The 19,915-nt window shown below is 40.7% G+C and overlaps 1 protein-coding gene across 2 annotated transcripts in view; it reads right to left on the reverse strand.

The window, feature by feature from the left end:
* The window catches only part of CPVL (carboxypeptidase vitellogenic like), a 627,001-nt gene that overhangs the window by 464,069 nt on the left and 143,017 nt on the right, over positions 1–19,915 (reverse strand). For both annotated transcript variants that reach the window (XM_069211457.1, XM_069211458.1), the window contains exons 8-9: positions 15,562–15,684; positions 14,470–14,601 (exon numbers count right to left, since the gene is read on the reverse strand). In XM_069211457.1, the coding sequence (XP_069067558.1) occupies positions 14,470–14,601; positions 15,562–15,684 (255 nt within the window). The remainder of the gene's footprint in view (positions 1–14,469; positions 14,602–15,561; positions 15,685–19,915) is intronic.

The raw sequence follows: 19,915 nt of genomic DNA on the forward strand, positions 1-19,915 counted from the left end.
GCCCAGGCACTGGCAGATGAAGTTTTTGATGTCGCTGAGACTTCTAACAGGAGGCAAGCTCAGTTCAAGCCAGTGGAAAGCAGGATGTAGAAAGATAAGTCCAGTCCTTTCACTTCCAGGACAGAAGCAGCAGGCCAGCACAAAAAGCAAAAGGCAGAGTGGCAGTCCCTCCTACATCATTTAGCTCTTCTTCCTGACAGAATGTCCTCAAGCCAGAAATGTTCTAAAATTGTGGTTTCAGAGGTCCAATACCTATACTCATTTCTGCTTTTGAAGTAGGCAAACTTCAAAAGGAAAGTCTTTGTGGTACACAAGACCTTGCCGTTCCTGCCCTGGCCCCAGACAAACTCCAGGGGATTGGATACTGCTTTGTGAAAGGACAAGCACAGTCCTACTCAGGTGCAAGTGTCAGCTCCTCTCACCACTCTAGCCCAGAAGACCCATCAAGATATGCAGGGCACACTTCAGCTGCCTTTGTGTGGCTGTCTAGAGTGAATCCACAAACAGCCCAACTGTTATCCCGACCCAGACGTTCATTCAACACACAGGCAGAGGCATAGAATGGTTAAGCAAGAAAATGCTCACTTTCTAAAAGTGGCATTTTCAAACTTACAACTCAATTTTACCAAAAGTTGTATTTTACCTCCATCTGCTCCCAATGGGAAATTACACTTGAAGGTATTTCAAGGCAATCCCCATGTGACCTTATGGGGGAAGGGAGTCCTTGCAATTCCGAAAACCAAATTTAGCAGTATTTCACAATCAGGACACGTAAACCACACCAGTCCATGTCCTACTTTTTAAATACACAGTACCCTTTACATGGGACTGCCTTGGGCTTACATTAGGGGTGACTTACATGTGGTAAAAGGGAAATTTTGGGCATGGCATGGCAGTTTATAACTGCACACACAAGCACTGCAATGGCAGGCCTGAGACATGTTTGTAGGGCTACTCGTGTGGGTGGCACAATCAGTGCTGCAGGCCCACTAGTAGCATTTGATTTACAGGTCCTGGGCACCCCTGGTACACTATATTAGGGACTTACAAGTAAATCAAATATGCCAATCATGGACAAACCAATCACCAATACAATTTGACAGAGAGCCTATGCACTTTTGGACTGGTTAGCAGTGGTTAAGAGCCCAGAGTCTTAAAGCCAACAAAAAAAAGTCAGACAAATTAGGAGGAAGAAGGCAAAACGTTTGAGGCTAACCCTGCAAAAAGGGCCAGGCCTAAAAAGAAAAAGAATAGATTGTCCAATTCAGTGCTTTACTTGGAAAAGTACTTTAATACACGTCTAAAACAGAATACCACACCAGTAACATTAGCAGAAATAATTAAATGTCCTTGGGCTACCGACACTTGGGGTATCGCCCACCCCTTCTCTTTACATGGACGTCCCTTTTCTCCTGAATTTAGGCAGTTCCACCTAAGGTTACAGTGTCAGCACAAATTAGGACTCAGGTGCAGATTACGTCAGTTCAGAAATGATAGCGCTGAGTTCAGTCCTGTCTCATCAATACAGTGTCAGCACAACAAGGGTCTCAGTTCTACTTGCGGGCAGCAGGAGAACCCGCAGCATACATCTGCACTCCCTCTTGCTACTAGGAAGCCGGAGCAACCCTCTGTGTTAGGCTGTGGCATGTTTTGGCAGAGCATATGTGGATCAGATTCTGGATCGCACAGCGATTCTTAGCACATATAGCACCAAGTGACAGGAGTCACAGGGCTCAGATGGCTGCTCCAGGATGCACATGGGGCACAATGGGGAATGAGAGCAGACTGGAAATGTGGGTCCACTGCCTGCACTTTTCAACCAGCCTGAGGTGGTTCTTCTTTCAAGCATCCTTTCCAGTCAGTTCTCCAGACAGTTATTGCATAAAGTGGATATTCTTAAGAGCACTTGCCCCAGAGGCACAAAAAGGATTAAGCTTTCTTTACCTGGTTATCAAGAGCCACGCTGAACAGTGATCAGAAATCACAGCGCGGCATCAGAGCATGATCTAGGAAACTTGGAGAATGAGTAGTTATTTGCACTTATTGCCATCAGAATGGCAACCATCTCATACATATCGCCTGATCCAATTTAAATTTCTCTATCAAATATATTTGACTCTGGGATATTCTGGCAGTTCCAACAACATCCAGGGCCATGTTGTCCTAGATGGTGCATGGTCTTAGGTGACTTTACACATACAGTCTGGCTGTGCCCTTCGCTGTATTTCTTCTAGGAAATAATAACTTATATTTCAAAGGATACTTAAGCACCGACTAGACTGGACACCTAAAATAGTGCTGATAAATATCCTGGATGACAAGGTGTCACTGGAGCTGAACAATCTTTCTTGAGAAAGGCCCTCACACTCGGAAAATGTGATATTGCCCAAAATTGGAGAAAACAGACCAAACTGAGCCTCACCCTGTTGAAACAGGGTATGGGAAGATGCTGACTCCTAGAAATAGCTATCTATAAATCTAGGGGTTGTACGTGTAAACACAGGAAACTATGGATGGGATGGGATGAATATAGAGAACATGAGGGTTAATACTAATGGAGCACTTTACCAAATACTTGATAATCTTTGTGAAGGGGATATTTTAAAATAGTTGTTGGGATTAAAAAGTCCATTGCATAGTAAGAGATGTGTACAGCTGCTCTGAGTGTCCAACTGTACTGTTTGGATCCCTAATGCTGATTTTGGCTGTAGGCAAATACGGCTCATGTGTGTGTGCCATGAAGTAGTGCTGTCTCATGGACTGCAGTCTTGTTGGACAGGGGTGCCCAAAGTGCTACCCTCATAGTTTAGAGGGCTTCCACCTTCTCCAGGAACTAAGCAGCATGAATGCAGTGGTGGCAATATACTGTGTAGTGATGAATAGTGTTGAACAGGACCTTTTTACTCTCTGTCAGTATAATAAGGCCTACAGGCTCACTCACTGTTTCAAAAGTTCAACTGCTCTGTGCTTAACTCACCCCTTGGCCTACATTAGGTAGCGTGGGGTACTGTACAGCGCACATGCAGTGACTCTGGATTGTTTCTGTGTGGGGCTGGGGAGAATGCACCACAAAGGTGGAGCAGAAATGTGTGGTGCATGTGTGGATATTACATGTACTAGGTGTACTGAGAGTCAAGTGCAAAAGGGGTAATCACGCCAGTGGAGTGGGATCCACAGTAGGCTGGGCCCAGAGACATCAGGATTAAAAGGCCTCAACCAACAGAGTTGGGCCCAGTAACCACTGCATGCCCTGTAGACCTCCAAAAGGAGTTCTGACAATAGCTAACTGGACACTGAGGTGATAAATGGTTTAACTTGTAATATCAATGTTTATCTATTGCACAATAAGTTTACACTTGATGATCTGAATCCTTCTTGTTACAAATAAGAATGTAAGAAAGGTGGGCATAAGGATATCAAACTTCTACTCCTTCTCCGAAAAGTAGACAAAATTGAACCTTTCAATAATGATCAGTGAATCATATAGTGTTATCTAAAATATCCTGGAGAAGTGCAGTCCACGACCAAATGTTCGTTTACAGCAATTTACTTAAGAAACTGACATCCTTGCGGAGGCTTGAAAGACAGGGCAGAAAAACATTTATTGCCTTGCAAAAAAATAACTTGTTGCCAAATGCATAAATATGGCTTCTTAATTAGACAAGAAAAAAAGACTAGCATTCTAATAAAAGCCTCTGCAAGTAACTCCACCAAACCCTACGGCAACGAGTCACGTAGGAGCTCTCTGTCAGACCTAGGCAGATAATCTGGAAGAGTTCTTCACAGATAAAATCCAAAAGATTAGAGATGAATTTAACAATCATTTTATGCAACTGGATTTATCTGACATTACTAACATAGCCCATTCTGCTGACAAGCCATACTCTGAAACCTCCACCCTTACTGCATTAGAAGACTGCACTACAATCCTAAACAAAAATAGTAGAACATCGGGTTAACCTTTGAGACATATTTCAAGTCACACAGGAAAATGCTGAACACACAGTTTGCCTCTAATCTTACTGAATTCTTAATACTTAGCTTGGCACCAGATCCACTTCGGACTATTTTAAACAAGTGAACATCCACTCCTTTTCAATACCCCGTAGCCCTACTTGCACTTTGCAGTAAACCTTTTGAATTGTCAGTGGTATCACAGTTTCAAACGTCCATGGAAGGCCAACACTGTGTGCAAGCAGGATTTAGACCAAAAACTGAATTAGAAGTAGCTGTAACTTCAGCCACTGATGATTTAGAAGGACGGTGGATGAAGGTAACGGTATAATTTGTATTCTTCTAGTCCTCGCCACACACCACCTTTGAGACCACTGCCCACCCAATTCACATAAAACAATTAGCAGCCTTCTCAATCAGCAACTCTGCATTAGTCTGAATCTTTCTTGTTTCTTATGATTCACGCTCGAATTAACCAACTAGGTTATTTCCACTCAAAGCTCAAGTCTACTGATGCAGTGACCCGCAATGGGTCATTCTCTCATCCATCCTGTTCAATCTTTCTAAAAACTCCTCTAGCCATTACTTTCCAACAATTCAAAAAAACTTACTTCTACATTGATAACACACAATTTGTCTATCAACTTCCAAAAAAAGATGACTGAAACCCTATAACTTCTCTCTGGTTTTAAAAAACACTCTCTTTTTAAAAACCACTAAGGAATAGATTCTTAAAACCAAATCCAAGTTAAGATTAAAATCCTATATCTATAACAAAATCAACTCCTTGGTTTTCTACTTTTGACAATACCCAACCCAAATCACCCCAGAAGAAAACCTGGCAATCAAGCCAGACACAAAACAATCTATGGACTAGCTGCCTGCCACTGTCACCATATCATGTATATTTCAGTTAAAACCTTAAAAACTTTGACAACTTGGCCCCTTGATGCTGGATTTACTAGAACTAGTTGCCAGTCAGCAAGCAGGTTCAATTAAAAACTTAATATATAAACACAAGGCATACTCTAACCTATTAACACGATTCCTTGAAGAAGAAAAAAAATATATATATTCCCTGGCCTGACATTCAAGACCGTCTGCCGGCACATCTTTGTGATCCTGAAAATCTCAACTCCAGAAGTGGTTCGGCCAGGCAAGGCCCGTCGTTTAGGGCAGAGGGGCCACGCCATCCCACCTCCTTTTGCCCCTGATGAAGAGGAGCTGTCAGGCTTAACAAAGGTCAGCCTGAAAGGCACTCTTCATGTTCAGCTCAGGCAGCCAGGAGCAGACATGCACAATTTGTGCATACTCCTAGCTGCCTGAGCGGAACTTTGCTGGGCTGAGGAGGTCACAGCTCCTATGGGCGTGACTTCCTCGGCTCAGCAAAGGTGCCTCGAGGCCCTACCCTGGCTGACAAGGAAAGCGTCACCCATTGACTTCAACCTGGGCGCTTCAGGTCTACACCCTGAAGCGCCCAGGGCGAGTGTCAATCAGTGACACTTCGTTACAGGGTGGGGTCAGCAGTCTCAGTGACCCCATCCCACTCTGACGAGGCTAGGACTGCTGCCTTCCCTCATTGGCTGAGGGAAGGCAGCAGTCCCAACCCTCCTGGGACCTCCGACAATGAAGGAAGGCAGCAGTCCCAACCCTCCTGGGACCTCCGAGGCTGAATGTCAGAGTGTGTGTGTGTGTGCGATCTTTTGAAATTAATGTTTGGTGCGTACGTGCATGTTTGAATGTTATGAGTGTTGCTAATGGATGTGTGTGCATGCGTGTTTGTGTGAAAGAATGAGTGTGTGTGTGTGTGATCTTTTAAAATGAATGTTTGGTGCATGCGTGCATGTTTGAATGTTATGAGTGTTGTTAATGGATGTGCGTGCATGCGTGTGTGAAAGAATGAGTGTGTGCGTGTGAAAGAATGAGTGTGTGTGTGCTTCCCGTCTGCCCCCTCCCTCCTGAAGCTGCCGGCCGCCACTGGGTTTGGCAGATCCTTTTGGATATTTGGTCCCTTTTTAGGGAATTCTCTTCCACGTTCCCTTAGGAAAGAACCAAATTTGCTCAAGCTCTGCACATTTCTCAAAACGTGGCTCTCTACACAATAAACTATTGCATCCATGATACTTCACCTGCACCGAGGCTGCTGCTGCCTCTGGGACAAATGCTCCATCTACACTGACAACATATTACTGCAGTTTGTTAATCAGTGGAAGTACAATATAAATCTTTATGCTGGATAAATGCCCACCTGCAACTGAGTTTAATAGGGGTGGAAATGGAACCGAGCCCCTTCAATATGCACAAGCAAGGGCGTTGTATGACTGAACGGAACATCACCACTCTTGTCCTACTTTTAAGGTACACTTTTTGTCTGCGTGACCCACAAACGTTGTCCCTTGCTATCCACCTTGCTTATACTGCTAATTGGACTGGTGTATGAAATTAAAAACGGAGGCATTTTTATAGGACATAGTGAATGTGATGTGTTTCTTTTGGCAGTAACTGAATTCACCAGACCCTTGTGTTATATTAATTTTCCAGTCTAGAATGCCGTTTATCCACAGTTCTGAAACTCATCAACCTGCAACTTTTTACGTTTGCAATAATCTCCTCTATCCACGGTACCCTGTGACTCATCCGTATCCAGATATGCGGTTTACTTTCTGCTCTCTATTAGATACTCTGAGTCACGACCGTCTTCTTTACACCCGAGACTGCCCACAGACAACAATTTTGTTCCCTTGTTATGGTATAGGACTATCCATCTATTTGATATGCCACATTACCAAGGAACTGGAAGAAGTGGCAAACTTAACTGCTGTTGCCCCAAGTTCAACCTCAGACCAATTATATGTCCAACAAAGTGTTTTTTTCATGGCTGCTAAACGTTGATTTTGTGCAACTGTAGGGTGCTAACTGGTATACATTTAACTCCAAATGTTTCACTAGGCATACATGAGCAAATTAGCCATACATGTAAACGTTTATAAAGACAACACACTCTTGATGACACCACGGCCTTCGGAGGAGCTTGGTCATGACTGAAGAGCACTTCTGGAGATTGGAAAATGAAGATTATCTAGTTTGTACTAGTTATTTTCCTCATCCTTTCATTGCTTTACACTCATGTTAGAGACTGATTTGCCTCCATCTCAAGTGTTACTAGAGGTAACTGTACACCTCCGACTTTCCAGTTACAAATGCCGAACGATAAGTTTGATTATTATGATGGGAGTCTAAAAAGGAGTCTTTGAAACGTTATGATGAAAATATGAAGTTAATGAATACTCAAATATCCTAAGTCTGAGCAAATAAGTAGTGCAAAATGGAGGGATTTAAAAATACAAATCAATCCATTAGTGAACCATAACTTGCTTCACACATATTCTTTTGCTCATGCTAATGATGCCCACAGTAAGTGCCCATCTCCGACATTGAGCTGTGTCTGCCTCTTGGCTCTCTAGGTGAGAAACCTAAGGTTAGCTTTCTCAGTTGAAATGTTTTCATATTATGGTTACTATTTGAAGATTATTTCACTTGTTCCAATGATCTCAACCAAGGCACACACTTGTATTATTTGTTTCTAAAGAATCACTACCATGATTATATTTGAAACCTGCAAGTATATAAATCTCTGCTTTGCCACTGAGCCAAGAGCTTGCTCCATCCAGTCATGATGGGAAACATTTTGGCTGGCTGAATCGGTGATTCACAGACTTAATATTTCCTTTGTTAAGAAACACTTTCAGACTCTGACTAGTGTGTAAGATTTTCTTTGACCTTCTGAATAACTAAATGGAAGAGGTTTGCACAAACAGTTAAGTGAGAAGTTAGGGCCAGATGTATAAAGGGGTTTTATCCATTCTGTGTCTATGGGAAAATGTGTTCATACATATGGCCCTTAGTGTTTTCTTACAGCAAACAAAGGATCACTGTAAGGTTACTTGGGAACTTTTAACTACTAGTTACTGACCAACAAAAACAAATGTCCACTATATGGCATGAACATTTATTTCTTATTGATCCAATTTCTATTTGTCTTGTTTATTCAGGAACAGTTATGTTTACACTGACCTATGGAATGTTGATGAGGAAAGAGGAGCAAAATTGAGAGAAAAACATCCATCCTGGTAACAGGAAATGATATGTTTAGAAAAATGCAATTATGTTAAAGAACCAAGAAAACCTGTCATGTAGCTCAAAAGAAAAGGTGCAGTTAAAATACATGTGCAGAATATCACTAACTCGCTGGTCAGTATTATGGTGAATGTGTAAATTTATTTAGATAATGTTATAAATATTTTTTTGTGGTGACCTCATTTGAGAGATCATTTGTACTAGAACGCCAGGCATATTTTCAAAAGACAATGCATCAGAATTAACAGAGCAAATGCAAGGTTCTTTCTAGTGCACTTCAAGTGGGTCTAGTCTTGGCTGGAATTTAGCTACGAAAAGTCACACATCCAAGATTGTGAATAGGAAGAAAGACGTTTGCAACAGAGGAGCTGGTGGTGGTAGTAGCTTGTTTGCTTCAAGCAGAGATGGCCCAGGGTGCTGACAGTAATTGTTAGAAATGTGTCATGCTGGTGTTGTGCTGCAGCATATCCTCCCTTGATGGCCACTTTAGTAGACGCAGCTAGAATCATGCAGATATGAAGCATGTGGGCCTGTTCAGCATCACCACAGAGGTGAACTCGACCACTCTTCCAGCATGCATGTCACTGAGCATGATCTCTTCCTGCGCACAATGAATGACGCATCTCATGCGAGCCAACACGTTTGGTCTTGTATATCCGACATCCGGTTTTTGTCACTCCCTCACTTCTATCAGCATTATTTTATTGTCTTAATTTCTCTCTCAGGATTAGGGTGACTGTTATGTCATGACTTAGGGCCTAGGTGCACAGGGGAAGAAACCATCTTTATCGGCTGAGCACCGAAACGGAAAGAAAACTGACCAACCATCTTGGTTAGCCCTATATAGAAACAAAAATAGGACTACTCAATCTTTATTCCAAGAAACATGGCTATCTGCTTTCCTAGGAGGCCAAATTGTCTTGCCGTCTAATGAGGCACATCTCAATAAAAAGAGGGCTGTTTACATAGCAGGGATAAACATCTATCAAGTGAAACATCAAAACCTAGCTGTGCAGATCATGTAATGCCACAAGATCCTATATCATGGTCACTTTTTTCTGCCTTATCCATTACCACTGCTCAATGATACACAACCTGATAATTTGATCCAAGTGGTAGGCCTCAAATGGTGACTCCTAATACTGGAAGTTTGACTTATAGTCTATGTGTATGTGTCTGTGATGTTTCAGGGAGCGGGACCTACTGGAAGTTAGCTGCTTACCAGGCTCCTACATTCCTTTACATTACATTACTAGGCTACCACATTCCTTTATGTGGCCTATACCCCACTGCATCAACTCATGACCCCTCTAGCACCACACCTGCTCTCTCTGTAGTCAGCACTGATCAACACTTTTGCTGCCTTACAGTTTTCTGGTTTACCACCCCCTAGGTTGAGCAAGGTCGATCCCTCCAAAATCATCCTCAGTGGCATCTACCACCCTCTAGGTTGAACACGGTGGATCCCACCGAAACCCACTTCAAAGTACTCGGATCCCTTCTGGGTAGCCTGAGAGAAGGAGTTCAATGCCCTGCCCTCACCTTGCAATTTCTTTGATCAGCAATCTTAATACCCTTATTGAAGGTTCTCTACCCTCAGAATCTTTCCGAAACGACAGCAAAAATGTCAAACACAGTAGCATGGAAGAGTTTCTGGATACCATTTTCAGTGATAAATACTGCAACATTGGGAGTAATGGGAAACTCAAACCAGATTTCTTCTTCACTCATGATATGACCTGGACTGACATTTTCCACAGTGAACTTAACTTAACATAATCGTCAAATGTTCCCCATGGCTGCAAGTTTACGATTGCTCCCTCCTCTCTACTCAATGGTACAATCACCATTTTCGTTTACATAAATGGAAAGAATGATTTAGTCCATAGATATAGGTCTATCATTGTTTGACCACCTAGATCCAAGTCCTTCTGAAGGCATTATCGCAGGTCTCCTCCCCCACTCCACCCCATATGGTGTTCAACACTTGCTCTTATATTTTCACAGACAAATGCATCCTCGTTCCTACATTCGCTATCACCCACAGACACTTAAGCACCAATTCTCCATCTCTCTGCATTTCACTAGATCAAGGGAACTTGCCATTTCCTGACACAGAAAGACCTACTTACAACAAGTTTCCAGCACTTAACCAGTCAATTGACCAAACTCTCTTCACTGATCTTCCATATGCCACTACACATCTCCCACACTGACTCGCATTCTGGGAATGGGAGACCTACATCCAATGGGATGTTCCTTCTCAACCCCCTATCTCAGCTAGCTACTGACACAAAGGTTTGACTCTCAAGTGCCCCAATTTGGAAAATCCCTACACATTCTGATGCTACATAGTACACTGCATCTCATGACTTGATACCTTCTCCCACCATTTTGAACCCCTCCAGGCCACAATGTATCACTCAAAGAAAATGCTCCATACAAACCATAAGCTCACCTCTCTAATGTTCGAAGCTATAATTGTACTAACACATGTGAAGGACCAGTCTTATCTCATGCTGCTCAGCTCTTACCCTCTCATCCCCCTAAAAAGCCTCCAAACCTACTGATATTGCACTGAACACGCTATTGTACGAAATATTTTCCCACACCACCCCTGAACCCCTCCCCGATCAACCACATATGATCTTCTCCTGCACAAGGAAAGCTCATTTATAGACCTTAACTTCCCTAGCACACAATCTGTACCTACACATACATGAATGACCAGTCATACTCAATGCCACCAAGTCCCTACAACCCTCAAATTCCCCTCATTCACTCACACCTCTATCTCAAACAGTTCATATTTTACAGCTACAACGTGCCACACAATTTCTATCCCCCTATGCTACTCTACTCCCTTAAACTCCTCCTACATCCTCCCTATACCTCAGCAGTCAACCACTTTGCTTTTTTCCTTTCCAGAAATTATCTGATCCAACGTAACCCAAGACCAGCACACACTAAAGAACCCGTACTAGACAATGTATAAAGAAGAACTGCTTTCAGCGAATGAACTAATACTGGTTGATTGGTCTGACCATATTACTCCTTTCACTCTGTGGCTCTCGCATTTCATGATGTTAGATCAACTGGAAAAGTCGATAACCTGGCATTATGACACCAAAACATGCATACATAGCAACACTGCACAGACGCTTCAGTCCCATCAAAAACATCAATCACTGAACTACCCAATGCTTTGACCGTCTCTAGGGTCTGCTTCATGAACTTGCTCCAATTCAGAGCAAAAAAAAAAAAAAAAGGGCCCAAACCGTTGGTTACCTGCTTCAACAAGTCTTTATATGAAAAAAGAAAACCCCGGACAATAAGGGAGAATAAATGGAGACAGCTGCCATCATTCTTGCATCTCGGAAATGGAAGATCATTTTACAAAGGTAAAAATGTTTGTGCAAACTCAAATCACTTTAGATTTCTCACCAACTCAGTCAAGAACCGACCTAAACTATTTTTCGAACTGGTCAAAACTGTTAATAGTCCCTCTGCATCCATGTCCCTCAAATATGATGGCCAAGCCATAAAAACAAAATCACTTCTGTGTTGGAATGGCCATCCCACCCAGCAACTCAGACAGATCATCAGCTCTTTGACACAATCAGGGAGGAAGAACTTATAAAAACCATCACAAAAACAATCCATCACACCATGTTGTGGACCCTATTCCTAGTAACTGAACTGAAACCTTTACACGCACGCACACCCTCCCCTACTGGACTGAAGTTGGGAATCCTTCACTCAGCCAAACATTTTCACCGGACGCCTCAAGACTGCACAAGTTACCCCCCTCCCTAAAAATGTGTCTGCAGATGCGAATGACCTCAACAACTTTTGCCCCATCTCCAACCACCCTCTCCTTGCAAAAATGTAAATGTGTGTACCAGGTCAACGTACCTAACAGATCCAAGACTACATCCTAGATGAACTGGAATTGTAATTCAATCAAGGTTGCAGCATTGTAACCCCACTGCTCCAGATAGTCAATGGTGCATTTCATATCCTAGATTCATGCAAATCCTATTTCCCGATTCTTCTTCACCTTTCCACGTCCTCTGACACAGCAAACCACTGCATGCTTCTTGACATGCTCAAAAACTCAAAGGCATTACCGCTATGGTCCTCAAGTGATCAGCCATAACTCATGGGCTAACTGCAGAGGATAAAAATTGATGATTGGTTCTCAAAATTGCGGGCCCTTGCTCAAGTGCTCCCTCAAGGATCTATACTACCCCTCACCTTATTTAACCTTTATATCAAACCACCTGGCGTCTTAGTAAAAAAAAAAAAAAATAATAATAAAAACATTATAAAAAAGAAATCGAGGAAATACTATCATCAGTATGCTGTAAATACAGTTCAAGACTGGATGACTTCCAAACTTGAATCACTCATGTCACCACTTTTGATTTGATCCTGGATAAACACAATCCACCTATTTAACCGTACATCCACAATTGTTGACAATGCTAGATCCCTAGGAGCCATTCTAGATAAGATGCACAGCTTCCAATCACAAAGCAACACCATGGCCAAATTTGTGCACTTTCAATTGCATGGCCTTTGAAAAGAATCTCAAACATCATCTTCTATTACTAGTGCTCTCTAGAATTGTCTACTTTAACTCTCAACTGGTTTTCCTAAGAGTCATCTATCTCCTTTTAAATCAATTCTACATTCTGCAGCAGTTTTTGTCTCCGGGACCAAGAGGAATGATCACATTTCTCCATTCTGGTATCATTTCATTGGCTACCAATTAAAGGTTGGCGTACTTAAGAGTTGGTTTGTATCACTAAAAAAGGTCCGACACACAAACGCTCCATGGTACCTGCCTGACAAACGTGAGTAATCTGTGGTTAGCAGTCCATCAAAGAATGATGAAACACTGCTGCTAGAACCTCTGACTTTTCAAAAGGAATGATGTATGACGCAATCCTTCTCAGGAAGCACAACCAGAGTATGGAACTCCTTACCTCTGAACATACTCACTACTACCTCAAAGGTAGTCTTTAAATCGAAGCTGGAAGCCCTGCTCTTTCATAGACATTTTGGGTAAACTCACCTGCTTGGTTCTCACCTCTTTGGTTTACATTTTGCACTGATAAGTTGAGGTGTAACTTTCTAACTTGATTTACTAGACCCAGTCTTGTATCCGACACCAGTGCACACCATGTTTGTGTGGTATTAACTAGTGTTCTCACAGGTTGAAAGGGGTCACTATTCCTTTGGACTTCGAGAGGTACAGACCTCTACGGTTTCCCCCCTTTGCTAAGTGTGCCTTAGGCTAACAATTATTTTTCTAACATCAGAAAACTCTTGACCAAACTTCTGAAATGCTGACACCTTCTGATATGCATGTGCATATATTTCTATTTTTCCAGTATTTCCCCAATTTTTTGAGATTTTATATTATTAAATTTACTTGATTGATTTATATAGATAACTTTAGACATTACTCATGTTTAGGAGAAAAGATCAAAGACTCTTTTCTCAGTACCTGATTTTATTACTAATGTTCTGTATTGCTGTAACAGAACTTCTGGTTTGCCTCATGTTGATTCACCTAAACTTCTTCAGGAGATTTGGTTATCCTGTTTTCTTGCATCTTTAAAGCATGCGTTTGAGATTGACTTATATTAACCTGACTAATAACCTGTAAAAATCCCTTAACTTTATTCCTGATTCATAGACGTTACTGTGAGACCAAATGGATTTCAGTGTTAATTGAGAATTGTTAGATCAAGGCTAACTCCCTTCACCTCTCATGTCGACTAAAAAAGGTCCACCAGGTAACGGATGTTAGGAGAATGGCCAGGCGGTCCAACAGTAGTGTTACTCAGACCTTTGATAAAGTAACCCAAGCCCTATTATAATCATCTACTTCTTCTGTAAAGTGCTTCAGCGCCTTTGGGGTAATGTCTGTGCTATATAAAAATATATAAACACATAGTTCCGATGCACTAATGTACTTTTCTCCTTTTATGTGCCACATTTTGTTTTATGCAAAACTCAAACCCAGATTTCACTTTGCAAAATAATTTAGAATGTGTATGCTTTATTGTACACAAAGATGTTAATTTATAAGGCTGCATGTCTTATTTCAATATAAGAGCTTAAACCTTCGGGATAAAAAAATGTATGTCGCCTCTGTAACCGAATGAGTACATGAAAGACCATTATCAGCTCGAGCTTTCAAGCATTAAGGAAGACTGAAATAAATCCGGGGAAACGTGAACAAGTCGCTGCACTCTATTTTCCCTGATGCAACTGCCTGGCCACCATTATTTTACGGTCTGACCTTTGACCTACTCACATGGTTTTCATTGTGAACAGGGCAGCGTGCGGTTCTCCAAAACTTACTTCAAAGGCTTCGATCCATTTCTGCTGTTGAATGTAGATTACTCCCAGATCGGCTTGATGCTGGACAAACGCTTTCTGCTTCTCATCAGCCATGCCAGTTTGGTAGAGGAATTCCGCATAGCCACCCAACATCTGCCACACAGACATATAAAGAATGAAGTTAACATTTATTAGAGCAGTTACTTTTGTTCGTGCTTTTGTAGAAAAAAAGACTCATTACATTCAAAGCACTCAAGAAGAGCAGCTAAGTAGCCCATTTTTTAATGAAAACTAATGAGGCGAGCAAGTAGCTGGGAGCATTTTGTTCATAAACATTCATAACAATTTGGCCCATAAAGGGTCATAAGGGATTTTCTAGGCCTAAATCAGACGTATTTCTGGAAAAAAACTGATTTTTAACGCCTCCTTTCGTAACACCTGGTCTGCAAAGGTGCAAGTACAGGTTTACATTTTGGAAATTAAAGTGAGAACATTTCTCAAGCGTGCATAAATTATGCACTCGCAATATCTTTCGGCATAGGTTACACCTGTGGACTTTTTCACGAGTGTTTCAGTGGGGTGGGTATACACCAGCATTTATACATCATTTACCTACACCTTACAGAACGTGCAAGTAACGCCCCAAAAAACGAAAGTTAGGTGTTGCTGCCAGTGAGAAAAAAGGGCGCCAATTACTAAAGTGCGGGGAAGGGTAGAGCAAGACGGGACATGTCAAGGAAAAACACTTAACTGGTAAAGCAGCATGTTTCGAAAAATAAAGATATAGTTTCTCAACAGTAAACACACGTTTTATGCAACTTGTCAAATACACATCTAAGACGCTCACAAATATGTTTTATCTATTTCTTCTGGCAGTGATAAGTTATCCCTGTCTGGTTAGGAATGTTTTGTGTTCAATGCATAAATATGTAACTTACAAGTTAAAACAAATGTAACTCACGATTGGAATCATTTACACCAGTCAAAGAATGGAGCCTACATTGAAAGCCTTTAAGAAATTTCAAGAACAACAAGTAATTTGTATTACACGAAGACTGTAAAATGCGACGCAACTGTCATCTCAGAGCTAGAAGGACTCAATGGAAATCTTACCACTTCAGGATCACAGAGGCCGTCTCCTATGGCCATCCCCTTGAAGTTGATCTTCACCTTGGCTGTGGGATTGTGGGTATGAATGTAATAGCCAATTGCAGGCACATACTTGCCAGCATAGGACTGAAACAAAGAACACATCGTTTAGAATATTTACAGCATCAGATTTAAGCATACTTGTGTAAGCATTAAAAGTATCAATGCACTCACTTGATTAGGTTAGTAAATGAAAAAGTAAGCATTGTTTCTTGCCAATATGTCTATTAAAAAGCCCATATTGACTTAGTGTCACCAAAGTCTCAACTAGAACTTAATGCTCCAGCCCTGGTCATTCAATTCCCAAACCGCTGTAAATTGGAACTTTATATCAATGTGTTCAATAGTAGGGGAAAAAGAAAATAAATCCCAGAATATATTAGGATCCTAGCAATCTCCTGGACAGGAAAATGGTGTCAGAGTTATCTGAGCAAGCTAGATTGATTCCAATGTAATAAGAACAGGCTCAGCATTTTAACGAATGTCTGCATTTTAGCTGACAAACCCGACATGGCATGCAAAGGAGAAATACAAAGAAAAGTCTCTCTCTCATGCCACCTGAAACAGCTATTTGCCTCCTCGTTTTAAGTGTGCGTGAATAATTCACTATTTAAAGACATCAAGCAGAAATGTATGTTATTTGACAACTGGCAGAGAATATACCGGATTCAACAATTGTAGGAACAATATTGTGCATGTTTGATATAGAAAGAAAACATTAGGGAATGTCAAGTGAGTAATTGCAAATATATGCAACCACAGTGTAGGTTCTGATTTGATTTCATAAATACTATCATCAATGCAGGGGTACACAGCTTACTACCATCAAGACACACTTTTTTTATTTTTTTTGGAACAAATTTGCATAAAGTGCTCCAGGGTGACAACTGAGATCAACCAGAGTTGCTTCTTCATGTTTCCAAATTCCAAAAAGCTTGATTTGCTTCTTCATGATTCCAAATTCCAAAAGGCTTGCACAGATGGCCGGGTCTTTTGAGGTCAAACTGACATCCCTCCTGAGGATTGCTTATAGATTACAAAATCATTTTACATGCCAGAAAGCATTCAAAACCAGCCAACTCCAGTTTTAAATGCCCCAGCTCCAAAGGTGCAACAGAAATAAACAGCAACAAACCACCTTCATGGTGAATTTGTACTTTATTATTAAATGAAGGTGTTACTATGCTATAATAATTTCAACATCTTATTGAGAACAGACATATAAATCTACACTATAAGAAAACGTAAAACAACAATTGCTTACTTAATTTGAAAGAACAAACAGTAAATCGATTAGTTACATCGCAAGGAATGGAAAGCAAACCTCAGTGGTCAATTGAAAGAAGACATACATTATACAACTGTTACTCATTAGCAAATGAAAACTGTTAACATTGTTAATTGGGATCAAAAAGAGGAAGGTCTCTGAAAGGGGTGTGGATTAAGAAGCATATTTCTGAACATTCCACAAGAGGCCTACGCAAAAACACCTTTAAACACATTTAAAGCACTTTTAGCTTAGGCCATAAGCAAAACAAAATTCCTGACAATGTAAATTTAAAAGTAAGCTGTGATAACATGGTTATTCATTAGGAATTAAATTGTATTTTAAACCCTGGCACACCTAAGGGTAATGCAGTATTCACTGAGCTGCTTTGTCTCTGGGCAACAAATGGGTCTTACGGTGATGTTGCATTACAGCTTCGGCATGAGGCAGGCTGACACTGATTTTTAGGCCTTGCCTACTAACCAGGCAGATGCGTTGGAGACACCCATTGCTTACTACTGGTTGGCTTCCCTGTCACTCATTTGCATGTTCTAGTTTGTCAATCTTGTATTTATCTCTTCCAAGGTGGGGATTTCCTTTTTAATCACCACTTTAAATAACTGGTTTCTTTGCTTCCACTGCTTTTTTCTCCAAACACAACTCTTTTTGGTTAACCCTCCATGAGAGTGCATGTTTTTTTTATAGCTGTCTCCCTTGTGTACAGTTCTCCCCTTGCACTCAATTTTGCCCTCTGCATTCAGTATTATAACATTAACACTCATTGATTCCAATGTGTGGATTTCAGAATTAGTGGGTAATGCCACACTCCGTAAAGAACGCATCAAGTGGTATCAATGTATACGAGGTGTTAAATTATCTCTCGAATTTCTGGTGCCCATTTGATTGGGTCCTAAGAGAACAAGTCACTAAGATTCTACTCACAATTTGTGGATATATCGAAATGGGCTGAATACAATTTAAAAAAAAGAGTATTTCCAGAAGCAGTGGTTTGCAGGTCATGTATTGAAAGAACCTAAAAGTTTAAATGAATCATATCTTTCCCGTTACTAAAGATCTTGTAATTGAAAGATCAGGAAGCATGCCATAAGAAAACCTCAAAGCATACTGGACTACTTTATAAAGGTTGCAGGTAACAGTCATAATGGCCCTGAAATGGACAACAAATATAGGCATACTGGAGCTATGAACCAAAACAAATGAATGCCGGTGGGAGTTAGTAACCTGAAGAAATCTATTAACATTGGGCTGAAATTTCAATGCACAGTCACTCTTTAGTGTCAATCATTAAGGACGTTTCTAGCCTCATACATGTGAAAGGTGAACAAAGTTTGAGTTTCCAATCTGTTCTGCCTAGGCTTCTATGGATCTTGAATTTGGGTGTTCACTGATAGATGTCCACCAAAGACTCTGAAATGTACACATTGTGTACTGCAAATAAGCTTAAACCTCAGTCAAGAGCTGAAAGCTTAACTTGTAAAATGTGATAAGGTATACAGGAAACAACATTGTAACAAATGAAAGAGAAACCACATATTCAGAAGAAGCAGATAGGCTGTCAAAAGCAAGGCTTGTCATAAGTTCATATTAGAATAACGTTTTCAAAACTGTTAGTCTTCAGCAGAGGAAGATCCAAAGCCAAGCTGATGCCCATACAACGCCTGGTTACTATGTGTCAGACTTTTTGGCATTTGAAACAGTTACTTCATTTGTCTAGTAGGAACAGGCATCCAGCACGGTCCAAAATGTCTCGCAGGTCACACGTATGGCAGATGCTTGCAGATACAAATGTTGGAGATTAATAAAATGCTTCAAATTCATTCAGATTCTGTGGGAGGATGTGTGATGAAAAGGCCTTCAATTGGCATTGTGTCTGGTGCAGGAGGAATTTGACAAATACACTGCATGTACACAACTCAGGATGGATGCTGGGGTGCAGACTCAGTACTTCACTTAATATCAAAGTTAAGAGGTTGAAAGGCACAAGGTTTAACATCAATTAGGGTTGATGCCATAGACACCCCTTTCCGTTTTTCTGGTTGATTTCATTAGTTTAGCCCAGTACTGTAGGGGGTCTTGCAAACAGCATTCCAAAAATATGTTTATATTGTATAACTAAATTATTGTTTTGCAAATAAAAATATGCACATACATTAGCTACAAAATTAATACATTAAAACTCCATATAAAATTAGTGCATTGAGAATCTATTATCAATTTGATCAATGTAATGCTAAGATTTGTATACTGATTTTTCAACAGATTCCAGCAAAGGTTTTACTGCCCTTTTTGGATAAGGAATAATGTTCATGTCAAATACTGCATCAAAAGTTGATTCATGAAGCAATTTAAAACATGGACACAACAATGAAAACAATAAAATAAGTGTCTGCAATTCAACCCTGGTGGCATTACTGAATCTACAAACTATCATTATGCAGGAATTCAATCCTTAGATAGTCGAAGTGCGCTTGAAAAGTTTGCAAGCCCACTGTTGACTGAAAGACATAGTCATGTAAGCAATTAGGCCATCAATTTCTGTAAAAGTAACCATTAGAGCATATAAGATTACTTAAAGGCAATATTACCAATTGTAACCAATCTCGCAAGGATAAGTAATTGATTTTTTTAAATTCATGTTTACAACACTGAATTGCTGCCTTAAGATTGAAAAAACAGTTGTGCTTAAGTGGTACGATCCAACTCATACCAGAGAATAGATAATCACTGAATTTTAGTCTACTTTACGTAAAAAGTTCAGCCTGAGACTAAGAATTTACTTTTAGCCCTAAAAGATTTAAAATATAATTTCTTAAAGTAAAAGGGCAACAGGCTGTTGTCTGCAACTTTTTAGCCTGTATCGTTCAATAGCTAAATAATAGTATAAAAGCAAAGCACACAGTGTGAAGGTTTAAAGAGAAACTTTGTGCCAAGTGACACAGAGGCGACTAATCAAGCAGAATCATATCACCCACTTTTGCTGAAGGATAATATGAGGCGTTCAAGCATCATTTGCTGAGCTTACCAGCCTTC

This window comes from Pleurodeles waltl, chromosome 10 (genome assembly GCF_031143425.1).
Source record: "Pleurodeles waltl isolate 20211129_DDA chromosome 10, aPleWal1.hap1.20221129, whole genome shotgun sequence".
NCBI classification, from domain to species: domain Eukaryota; kingdom Metazoa; phylum Chordata; class Amphibia; order Caudata; family Salamandridae; genus Pleurodeles; species Pleurodeles waltl.